The 12861-nt window shown below is 40.8% G+C and overlaps 1 protein-coding gene across 1 annotated transcript in view; it reads right to left on the bottom strand.

Annotated features, from left to right (window-relative positions):
* ITM2B (integral membrane protein 2B) overlaps positions 1–12861 on the bottom strand; it is a 38828-nt gene that overhangs the window by 8596 nt on the left and 17371 nt on the right. The window contains exons 2-4 of the mRNA XM_006122968.4: positions 8893–9021; positions 6519–6725; positions 1581–1691 (exon numbers count right to left, since the gene is read on the bottom strand). Of these exons, the coding sequence (XP_006123030.1) occupies positions 1581–1691; positions 6519–6725; positions 8893–9021 (447 nt within the window). The remainder of the gene's footprint in view (positions 1–1580; positions 1692–6518; positions 6726–8892; positions 9022–12861) is intronic.

Genomic DNA, 12861 nt, shown 5'->3' with positions numbered 1-12861 from the left:
AACATTTTTTACTGGAATGGGCTCAAGTTTCCAAATGGTCGAGATGACTTCATATAACTGTCTTGCTCTCATCACCATTTATCAGTCTGCCAATCTTTGGGTTATCTGCAGATTTTATTATTGAAAAATGTATGTATTTTTCATATTTCAAAATCATTGGTAAAAGGTTGACCAGCACTGTAGACTGAGTACAGGCAGTCCCCGAGTTACGTGGATCCGACTTATGTCGGATCCGCACTTACGAATGGGGCTCTCTCGCCCCGGAGCTCGCAGGCAGCGGGACCGCCCAGAGCGCAGCGGTCCCGCCACCTCGAACTCCGGGGCCAGAAAAGCTGCTCCGGGTGCCCCTGGTCTGCTGGGGACCGTCTCCAGCAGACATGGGACACCTGGAGCAAAGCCAGGGAGGTGGAGGGGTCCCGCGCCTCTGAGGCTTTGCTCTGGCAAAGCCGGGGAGGCGCGGGACTCCGCCGCCGCTGCGGCTTTTCTCCTGGTGTCCCTGGTCTGCTGGAGACGGTCCCCAGCAGACCAGAGGCACCGGAAGCAAAGCCGCAGCGGCGGCAGGGTCCCGCGCCTCCCAGGCTTTGCCACAGCAAAGCCTCAGAGGCGCGGGACCCCTCCGCCTCCCTGGCTTTGCTCCGGGTGTCCCTGGTCTGCTGGAGACTGTCCCCAGCAGACCAGGGACACGGGGAGCAAAGCCGCAGCGGCGGCGGGGTGCCGCGCCTCTGAGGCTTTGCCAGAGCAAAGCCTCAGAGGCGCGGCACCCCGCCGCCGCTGCGGCTTTGCTCCCCGTGTCCCTGGTCTGCTGGGGGGGGGGGGCGCAGGTAGTGCGCCCCCCTCCCCCCAGCAGACCAGGCTTTTGTTGTGGACCCTGGGGTAGAGCAGCTGGGGTGCTGCCGGGTTGGTCCTGCAGAGACCTACCTGGCAGCCCAGCTGTTCTGTCCCAGGCTCGAGATTCAGCCGCTGTTGAAACTGATCAGTGGCTGATTCCAGGAAGCTGGGGGCAGAGCAATTCTGCCTCCAGCTTCCTGTAGTCAGTCCCTGGTCAGTTTCAGCAGCAGCGGCTGAATCTGGAGCCAGTTCCGACTTACATACAAATTCAACTTAAGAAGAAACCTATAGTCCCTATCTTGTACGTAAGCCGGGGACTGCCTGTACTGATCTTTGTAGGAAAAAATAAAAAAAGCCTTGAAACATTCAAAGATTTCCCAGTGACAACTACTTTTTGAGATGTCATTTTATTCTTAATCCATGTAATTTGTCTCTATCAATATTGCATAGTGCTACTTTTTTAATCAGACTGTTATGCAGTATTAAGTCAAATAAAAGTCTAAGTATATATATATATCTGCAGTTACAGTTAATCAACCAAAAATGTAACCTTATCAAATAATGATATCTTTGTCTATTCCCAAATCAGTAATCCCTTTAAACTGAACTCCTCTGAAGATTTAAATTCTTTAGGTGAGGAGTTCACAGGTGAGAAGTACTTTAGAAAAGTTAACTCCAGAGTTTCTGGTGAAAATAATATAAACATATTTGTTTTTATTATATATAAAAATACGCCTGCAATTCAACCATACCTTTATGTTGATCAGCAACTCCAAGAAATTTTTGGGTGGCATAACAACTGAAGTGTTCAGAGGAATCACATAGCACTTATCCAAGCTAAGGTCAAGGTAGGCTGTGAGTCTCTGATGAAGAAAATATATATTCTAATCAAAATCATTTAAATACATTTAGGATTAGTATACCTTTGTAAATATTGTGCTTGTTCTTCCTGTAAATTACAGTGGTGTTAATTATAAGGTGTATTCTAATTTACTGAGTTTAGGGGTGGGATACAGAGATAAAAGGCAATCCTAAATATCCAGTTGGCTAGAAGAGACTTCTGCAAGTCAATAGGTGTTACATAGTTCAAACTTTTCAGTGCATCTGAGCTGTCAGAGGTTAAGTGCAATATTTATTTAGTCTCACTGCTCGCATTTTTCTAGAGAACATGGCCTATGAAGGAAGACTGAAATAATTGGGCTTTGTTTAGTTTGGAAGGGAGAAGACCTAGAGGAATGATAGTGGTTTCCAGGTATCTAAAAGGGTTTCACAAGGAGGAGGGAGAAAAATTGTTCTCCTTAGCCTCTGAGGATAGGACAAGAAGCAATGGGCTTAAACTGCAGCAAGGGAGGTTTAGGTCAGACATTAGGAAAAACTTCCTGTCAGGATGGTTAAACACTGGAATAAGTTGCTTAAGGAGGTTGTGGAGTCTCCATCTCTGGAGAGATTTAAGAGCAGGTTAGATAGACATCTATCAGGGATGGTCTAGATGGTACTGGGTCCTGCCATGAGGGCAGGGGACTGGACTTGATGACCTCTCAAGGCCCCTTGCAGTTCTAGTGTTCTATGATTTTTAAATTTCAGAAAGAAATCTGAAAGTACAAAACTCCCTTTCAGGTCACAATGAAACATGACTGGAAGAGAACACAAAAAATATCAGATGCTATATGTAAAAATATTTTATTCCTCCAAAATACTGTGCACAATGGAAATGCTACTGTTTATTGATAGATTTGCTAGCCAATACTAGCAAATTCAAAAATACAAAATGTCAAACTTACAGAATCTACATTTTAAACCAGTAATTTATGGTTTTTGGATTATCCAAAGGGTATATTAAACTAATATACCAAAGGGTATATTAAACTATTTGCAATAGTTTAATAAACTATAACCCTAAACTGACCTTTGAACTAGACTGAAAGGTCGTGAGGCATTCATTAAATTATTTTTGCTAAGGAAGGGCAACATACTATGTTCAAGGGTACAGTCTTGCAACAACCAACAGTTTTTGAGAGTATCATATTAAATGCAAAGAACTAAGGGTGCTAATCCTGCAAACAATATTGGGCATAATGATTACTACTATGATTAGTCAATCGGCTAAAGGAGCAAGAACTTTGCTTATAGCAAGTTTTCAGCATTGGTCCTTAAAGCATTAAGGCTTAAGAATTATAAATATGAAAGGCTCTTACGGTTACATTAAACTTTATTTTTTATTGCTATTTTTTCTTCATATGGCTTCACATTTCTTAGATCCTGATTAAATGTTGAATGAATTCCATAGGAATCTTTCTATTGACTTCAGTGGACATTAGATTAGGCCTTAAATATATACTACAAAATATATTTACCACCTATAACATTTCTAAGGATCCTATCACCATGGTATCACATCTGCATAGGATATGCATTATGACCAAGTTATCTTTGCTGTGGAAAATAACTTTGCATTTTTTTTAATGGATTTAACTATGCAACATTAATCTACAGAATTGAAATGGGCTTTGAAGGTCAGACCTCACTTTTGGTATAGGACAAAGGGTGGGCAATAAGATGGCAGTCATTTGCCTGGGTTAACCCGGCAGGCCGTCATCATGGCAATATTTACCTGTAGCTCCCATTGGCCAGGATTGGTGAGCAGCAGCTAACAGGAGATGCAAGCACCTGTACCTGCAGAGGCGCAGATAAATATAGGGGCTAAACTTAGTGAACTGGATCCAGCCTGTGAGCTGATATTTGCCCACCACTGGTATATGAGGTGCCAGCCTTTATTTCTGTCATAGCACATAGTGAAAGTTTGAAGTGTGATGGGAAAGAAGTGCTGCTGTAAATCTTAACATTTACTGAACACATTTAGAAATAAGTTTTTCAAACCACAGGATTATTTAACCAACGTTTTCCCCAAACCTGCTTATGAATGTTAGGCAAAATAAGCACTATCATCTTCATGTTTAGACACTTGAGTCCATATTGTGGAAGCAGGCTCTTTGCTGGCCAGGCCTCTCGCGCGTATTGCCATCCAAGCAAAAGATCAACTTCCCCTTGATGAAAAACCCTTACACTATGTAACTTAAAGATCAGCGACAAACAGGAACCAAAACCAGACCTGAAAAGTTCATGTAAAGTTTTTGCTGGTTGTGCTGACTGTGCCATGCCCAATAAGGCAGAAAAGGAAAAACAGGAAACCATCTCACCCCCTTACTCCTGTCACTTAACAGACAGGGTCTGCTAGCCTATCACAAAAAGTGCGCAAAAGCTTTCTCTATAAAACAGCTTCCCCTCCTGTATCAAATTGAGGAATCCTGAATAAACATTGGATGGCAGAATATGAGCCAGGTCCGAGGACTGATCACCCGAGGGCCACCTCCCGCTCACCGAACCAAATGAGTTCCTGTAGAGCGTAACGTATACCAAACATAACGAATACCAAATATGTTGTTGTTATTGTTGTAGTTTGTGTGTCTGTTAAATGTAAGTATTGTTATTTGAAATTGTTTAGAGGTATTGTTAAGTAGTAGTGTTAAGAGTTTTAGATAAATGATTAGTCTTATCAATAACACTGATGTAAATGTAACTGTTAATAATCCCTGGTCCCTTCTTAACAACTATTGAGATTTAGAGAAACCTCAAGGAAGTTTCTTTACTGTTTTGCATTTTGCTTATTGGTCATTCTAATAATTATTTGGTGCCTACGTATGTAAGAAATTGATAAAATAATAATTTATACGTAGAAGCCCTTTAATAAAAGTTTAAAAGATATTTAGTAATAGTTTGCCTGTTTCTGCGCCTCCCTGGGGCTAGCCACATTTCTGAACCTTCTACTTTAAACCACACATATAAGAGTGTGGAAATGATTTTACACAGTAGGAAAATGTTCTTTTTTCAGCCTTGCATAACACAAAAACAGCTGAATAGATTTTTCTCAAGCTTTCAGCGCAGCAAAAGCCACATTTCAGTAAAACCAAGTATAAACTATTTAAGCAGAGTGGGATAATTTTTAGAAAACAGAGAAAGAATGTTTTTTCAATGTTAACAAAGATCACTAAGAGAATACTGTAGCATTATTACACAGACATCTTGCAAAAATGTTGTCATTAAGGACTATAACAAAGATACTTATTTATGAGAGGCTAAAAGTACCTCAGTAGTGCTCAGTCATGCCTTTAAAAAGCAGTGAGTGGTCTGTGGTGGCGGCAACGTGCTTCCTGAGAGCTCCCAAAAGCCTGGGGGTGGGGGAAGGATCTGAGTGCTACCAAGCACCATATAATGAATACAGAATACACTGCCCTCCGCAGCCTGTCAGCCATATCCTTGTCTTTTTATTGTCCCCTTGGGAATGGTTAGCTTTGTTGGAAGAATTACTGGATGATAATCTCTGAGCTCAGGTGAGTACCATGACTATGGATCTACTAACCAGCCCCTGTGCGTTGGAATAAAGGGGGAAACAAAGGCTTCTTCTACCCCACGCCCATAACAACTTTTGTGGATCACAATCTGCACAATCTGCGGATATCTGCATTTGCAGAAATGGATGCGGATATCGGCAACTCATTTTGGCAGCTATGGATGCGGATACAAATTTTGTATCAAGAGCCCTACAAAGTCGCAAATATCTGCAGCTCATTTTTGTGGATATGAATGTAGATGCAAATACTTATTTTGTATCTGTGCAGGGCTCTAACAGTCTGGCTTTGTATAATTTCAGCAATAAGATTACATTTTCTTCCCTTTCTTTCATTATGACAAGGAAATGAATGGATTTGGGTTTTCTTCTCCTCTCTCTTTTTATGAGGAAAAGTACTTTATAAATGGTGGCTTTACAGTCCTAGACCAGGAGAACAGCAGTTTATCAGCAGACAAGACCTCTGTATACCAGATGTAAAAATTTCTTCCAGTTTCTAAATTAGGGATGTTAAATTTCAATTAACTAATCAAGTAGTTGATGGAATTTCCATCAACTACTCGATTAGTCAACAAGGGTGCTCACTAGCCCGCTGCACCTCTCTCTTTGAAATGTACAAGAGCTGTGGGTTGCTCTTGTACATTTCAAAGAGAGAGGTACAGCAGTAGAGACACCTCTGCTTCCCCTCGGAGACTGTGCTGGGGGTAACGGGTTTTGAAGCCAGCTTTTCCTCCCCTCCCCCTACTTGCTGCCTCTCTCTGACAGGCAGCAAGTATGTGGGGGTAACAGGGGGGGTGCGACTAGTCAAGTGACTATTTGACTATCCAATAAGCTTATGCTTATCAGGTAGTCAACTACATCCCTATTCTAAATACAAAAATACGGTAGAGCTCACATTTTCACACCATTAAAAAAACTGAAATAATTAGAAACCACACAGATTAAGAGGATAAAAAAAATAAGCATTCTGAAATCGGGTTTTGTTTTTAAATGCTTTCAAGCAGTGGGGCCAACAGACTTGCTCTAGACAAGCTCCAGGGCAAGGTGTGGGAGGCATCACATGCAAGGGGCGCAGCTGGGCCTCACCCTCCCTTTTACCTCCAAACAGCCATTGGTGCAGCCTGGGGCATGCCGTGCAGGACTTTGGTGGCAATTTAAAAGGGCCCAGGGTGGCTGGCATCACTACTGACTCCCTTTTGAATCACTAGGTCCCAGGGCATTTGACCCTTTTGTCCTCTCCCACTGGTGGATCTGCTTTCAAGGATCCTCAGCAGACATTCCTTACCCGGTGGAAATCATGAACAATATCCGCTGGATCACTGTCAGCAAATTCTGGGACGGGTACACTGATGAATTCAACATCCTCTTCCTCAAGGATCTGAATGTTTTGCTCAATTGTCTGGTAGTGAGGTGCCGGAGCATCTGCATTAGGCTCAGTCAGCGTTAAATCATCCTCAATATATTTTATTCCACAGAAGTACACACCATCTTGCTAAAAATAAACAAAATAACCACAAAATAAACAACATTTCAGCAAGTTTATAAAACATTTAAAATGAGACCAACTGCTATGCAAGCTTCAAAAAAAAAAAACCCACAACGTCACTGCACCTTAAACTCTACATCCACACTGTTTTTCCATTCTTAAACATCTCCTGAGCAGACATCGCCCTTCATTACTTACATGTTTTTCTGTCAATTTATTTAATTCATAAGCCTACAGAGGACCAATTTTAGACAGCACGGGTCTTCAACATAGCATGAATAAGAGATAAAGGGCCTGAGTGAAATCCTGGCCTCGCTGAAATCAATTGGAGTTTTGCCATTGGCTTCCAGGGAACCAGGATTTCATACTTGGTCTTCCATTTGCAACAACAAATTCCTGCAGGTGCAAATAAGGTAAGCATACCTTTGATTACATAATTTTGTGGAATAAGGTACTTAACAGTTTTCATGCCTAAACTTGTGCTTACTAATGGCAGTATTCAATAACCAGGTCCTCAAATATATTTGATTACGTTCTAACCTAAATCCTGTTTAATTAATTTATTCTGACCACCTAAAACATGTTCAGGAAGTTCTTTATAATCCTGAAGTTTTCCTACATTTAAGACTTGAAATTTATTCATAAAGTGAATGCATTTCTGATATATTAAACTACAGCTCTCTTCACTTTCAAACTGTAGCCTGTCAATTATACATGTTAATTTGCAATGTGATCACTCTCACCTGAACTACACTAACTCCAGCAGAGTTAGCTTGAGTTATCTACAGCCAAGTTAACACTATAGTGCAGACAAGCTCTTAAACTTGCTCCTGAATTTCATCCATGGAGTCTGATGGAGTCTAAGTTGGTTCAATTCATATAGAAAGACAGGATACAGAACATCAAGTACAATCAGAAAGGTGTAACAAGATGCAAGTTAAATAAGACCCCTCCAGCTCCTCCGTGCTGTCTGACCAGTTTGCTAATGTCTAAAGGAATCCAAATGGATGTAAATAGACCCAAAGGACCAAGTGTCTAGAAATTAGGCTCTCAGGAAATGGGATTTTCCATGAGAACCATCCACATATAGGTCTTGTCCCTCCCACAAATAAGAGAGAGGAGTGCCAACTGCTGCCATTGCACTGTTTCCCACTGTTGATCCAACACAGAGTGGTCCACATGGCCCCATAAAATTCAGGGTCTGCATTATCCTCATTCCCACAGAACCCCCACGAAGTCGCAGGGGAGTCCCTTGCAGCAAAGCTCCCATGAACCTGTACTGCCAGGGAGTTAGCCAATGCAGAGTACAGGGCCTCTGTACAGATAGCTCTGGCCTCCTGCAGATCCCAGGTTTAGGGCTTGCTCAGTGTCCTACTTCACAGGGGGTAGGAGCAAACCCCTCTCCCCAACTGAACAACAGGGAGATTTCTGTGGAAGTCTTGGCCTGAGTTTTTCCTGTGGCTGGAACAATGTGGCTCAGGGAATCTTGCACCACTTTACACATTCCCTCAGAATCTGGTATATGTGGGGGAAGAATAATTTTTCCTAGGGTGCAACCGCCAAAACCACCACTCTTCATGAATTCCCAATTGACCTATTAAAGAGGAAGGACTGAATACAACTTCTGAAAGGGCTACACATTCAACCCTTAAGACCTATAGAAGAAAAAATGTGAATACAGAGAGCCAGTAGCACTCTGTCACTCTCACTCTGCTAAACACAGGGGCTATGTCTACACTTGCGGCTTCCTGTGCCAGAAAAATGCAAATGAGGCTAAGCGTGGAATATCGCTGAGCCTCATTTGCATACCTAATGAGTCTCCATTTTTGCAGAAGAGGCTCTTGCGCCAGAAGGAGCGGTCTACACTGCCCCTTCTTGCGCAACAAAAACCCTCTTGCGCAATGCCGTTATGCCGATTACTTTTCAGGAAGAACGGCATTGCACAAGAGGGTTTTTGTTGCGCAAGAAGGGGCAGTGTAGACAGCTTCTTCTGGCGCAAGAGTCTCTTCTGCAAAAATGGAGGCTCAATGGGTATGCAAATGAGGCTCGGCGATATTCCACACTTAGGCTCATTTGCATATTTCTGGAACAAGAAGCCACAAGTGTAGGCATAGCCAGGGTGTACAGGGAGAAAAATGAAAGTCCTTTATTACATAAATTGTATTTGGCTTACCTGGAATGCAAAATATTTGTACAGATAGGCACCCCCAAGTATCACACCTGCAAGCATAAAAGCCACTCCAAAGCACATACACCAACACCAAGCTCTCCTCTGTCCAACGGGCACCGCGGCTTCAGGATCCTAGAAACATATCAAAGGAAAATTGTCAACATAACATTACACAGACATTTATAATTGCACTAAATACATCCACAAACATGTCAAGCTCCACTAAAATATTCGGTCATTTTATTCTGTACTTGGAAAAAAAATACTTTAAATTTATTCCATGTTAAAGTTCACAGCAGCACCAACTATGATGGAGATTATGAGGAGATTAAAACAGCTATAAATATTGCAATTTTTTATTGTCATTTTTTGGGCTGATTCATCAACTGGTTACGAACAACAAAGATATCCTCTGAGAAGTGATGGGCTTGTGAAGTCATCTGAAGCATCATTCTTCTCACAATTCAGCTTCTCTCAGGTTGTGTGCAGAAAAGAATCCATTTTTAGGCTAATTTTTGTGAAATAACAGCATGTAAGGGACCTCAATAGCATGGATTAAGGAGGAGGATTAGGACACACTTCAATTTGGTACAATTTCAGAAATTTGAGGAATAAGCAGCTAAGGACAATATCTGGCCCCATGCTAGATGATGATCTACATGGCTATTTGCAGTCATCTGAAGAAGTGGGCTGTGCCCACGAAAGCTCATGATACCATCTACATGTTTTGTTAGTCTATAAAATGTTACCAGACCATTTGTTGTTTTTTTCTGTAATAGACTAACTTGGCTAACCCCTGAAGCTGCATGCCATAGTTGAGTGTTTCTCAACCAGTGGTACGAGTACCCTTAGGGGTACTTGAGAGAAGTCTGGGGGGATATGTCGACACAACTGAAATTTGGAGAAACCTGAATTTTTGTTTTAAGTTTTACAGCGCTTTATTATTTTTGTACTTTTTACATCCAAAAATTTAATCACCCATCTGGCTACAATTAAGTTGTTTGAACAAAAATGTGTTGCAATGGTAGAAAAAAAAGTGTCAGAAAACTGTTAGTACTGGGGGTACTTTTTTTTTTTTTTAAAGGGGTACTTTATAAAAAAAAAGGGTGAGAAACATTGCCATAGTTGACCTGAGACTCTCTGTTGCAGGTTGGGGGGGGAGGGGAGGAAGAGGGAGGGAAGGTTTGCAGTGTTTCAATCCATGACACTGACAGATAAATGTCAGAGTTTGAATTAGCGGAAACTAATTCATTGCACCGTGTCTATGGGAGACAACAAGAAATCATTACAATCAGGAAGAGAGAAAATTGTGGCGAAAAACGTAAGTGGAAAAAACTTGGCCACCTATTGCTAAGAAGAAACAAGTTTTGCTTTAGCATGATTGATATGCAGGAGACCCTCACAATTTGTGGAATTGCTATTTGTGGTTCGTATATTCGCCCCACCTAGGGGCGGGGCGGTGGGGGGCCAGAAGCTGCAGGGAACTCCCAACAGCCCCTGGCCTCCCGGTGAGTTTGGGAGCCACAGGGAGCTCACTGTCAGGGCTGGGAGTTGTGGCTCCCAGTATTCCCGAATTTCATTATTACTAGGGTTTCCTGTACTCTTGTCTTTTAACAGATGCTTTTTATGGCTTTTGGGTTTGTTCTGGAATGATCCTCTGTAAGTTTTGCAACAAGCTGCTACAGCATTTAATAACTAAATAAAACACATTTTTTAAAACAAAGTTCTAATGGTAACTTATTCTCTATGTCTCTTAACATGGTTTACAGATCAGTCACTTATGATAAACAGCTAGCTTTCATATCCACTTTTCTGTATGGTGACAGTTAAATAGCAGTTTAGAAACATTAACAGGATAAAAATGTTAAAAAATAACTTACAGATTATGCTTCATAAAGAAAGTGTTTTATATTAGCTTGCAGAGTGTTGCAAGAAGCAAAATAAGTGCAGCTTTCTTTTGGAAGTTTTTCTATTCATTACAACTAGATGCATTGCATTTTCCCCCCCAAATATAGAACAGTATGAGCTCCTCAAAGATGCAGTCACTTGATCTGAAAAATAGGTGTTACAAATATAAGCTTTTAGCAAACCTTCTAGACCAATAGAAGTGTTTCTATGGAAAGCATAAATAAATTCTAACTGAAGCACAGTTTTTAATTGATAAAAATTCCCCTGCAGCATTTGCAATGTGAGCACTAAAAATCGCTGTACCTAATGCATTAGCACCCTCAAAGTGAAACTAGCTAAAAAGCTATATTAAAGATTAAACTGATTCGTCACAGCATAAACAGGGAAATGCAGAGAGCAATTTTTAAAATCCTTTCAGTTTTAATTGTTAATTATCTAAAGATTTTTAACTAGCTACGTGATTTTTTACACTGACCTTGTTCGTTCAAGTGAAAGGCTGAGGATGAAGTTTAATACAATACCCAGGGCAATTTAATTAAGTTTCAGGTCAGTTTCTTATTCATCATGAACATATAAGTCAAATGTGTTCAATTAGAACTCTAGGTCAAGTAAAGCAAGGATTTTTAATATTTACATTGTCCCTGTACTACCAGGTAATTTCATATTCCAAAACTTTTCAAACTATGAAGAACATCTACATAAAACTTTTTTAAAAAAATGCTGCCATGGAAATTGCTGTACATTAATGACGAAACAAGCTAAAAAATGAGGACAGAAATATTACATAAAAAGTTTAGGATATACTTATTTTTAAATTATCTTCACAAACTGACAGTTTAAATTTGTTTTAAAGAGACTAGGGGGAAAATCCCAACAGCACTGACAATACTGTCGTGTGTCTATAGCAAAAAGAATATTCCAAAACAGATATTCAATTCAAATGAAAAAACTGTGAAGGAAAAGTTTACATGATGCACATCTATCCTCTAGGAACAGGATTTAGATCACAAACTCATACACCAAAAGAACCTCCTAACTGCTTCCAAGATGGTATGAAGTTGAAACAGGTGGCTATTAATATTCCTAACCTAAATATTTTTGCTGTGATATGTGAATGATAGATGTAAACTGAACATTCAGTACATTCCCACAATAATACTTAGCTGTAACATTGAAGGATTGAGTACATTCCCAGCAAGCTGTACTAAGATATTTCACATGAATGAATTGACTTGTAGCACTGATTTACTCACAATCTGTTGCCAATTTTAGATCAGAGTTTCAAGCAGTTTGCTTATTCTTTATCATATCTCAGTAGAGCTAACCCAAAAGTATCAAGCAACATTCTCTGTTAACTTAATAATGCACATCTAATTTTCCTTTCTGAAGTAGATAATTAAGTACATCTATTAGGACTTAAATGGAAGCACTTAATGTTTATAGTTTTGATTATGCAGAATTTCATTAATCCCACAATGCTAAATTATACTAGTATTGATTGCTGCCCTGTGACCAAGCTTCTGGAACACCACATTGTTTCTGATGAGCTAGAATGAGCCCAGAGAAAATTGCACTTCCCTTTTCCAGAATAACCCCCTGCAGCCCAGGATCAATACCCCTTAAATTAAAACTGGTGTTGCTGATGCTTACCCTCCATTAGGGTGCTTTGGAAGGGTAGTGGTAACTTACAGGGGAGTTCCACTAACGAAGACTGTGCTGACTATATGTCGTTCCAAGTCAGTGCCACTCATTTTGGGGACAGTAGCTGCCCTGCACAAGGGTCCTGGAGAGGCAGAGGTTCCAAGCCGGAAAAAAGCGGCAGCCATGTAAATGCAAATGCCGCAGGGGATATTTAAATCCCCCGCGGATTTGCAATTGCGATGAGTCTCATTAGCATCCCTTTTCTGGAAAGGGATGCCAATGTAGACACAGCCCTGGAGTTATAAAATACACCCTAGAGTTGTTCAATTGATGCCACTGAGGCTAGCTATTTCTACACTACGGGGTTTCTCCTCTGGGACCAAGGAATGCGTCTGCTCCTCCTCTTTTTTTTTTTTTTTTTTT

This window comes from Pelodiscus sinensis, chromosome 1 (assembly GCF_049634645.1).
Source record: "Pelodiscus sinensis isolate JC-2024 chromosome 1, ASM4963464v1, whole genome shotgun sequence".
Classification (NCBI taxonomy): domain Eukaryota; kingdom Metazoa; phylum Chordata; order Testudines; family Trionychidae; genus Pelodiscus; species Pelodiscus sinensis.
This window is presented reverse-complemented; position numbering and strand designations above follow the sequence as displayed.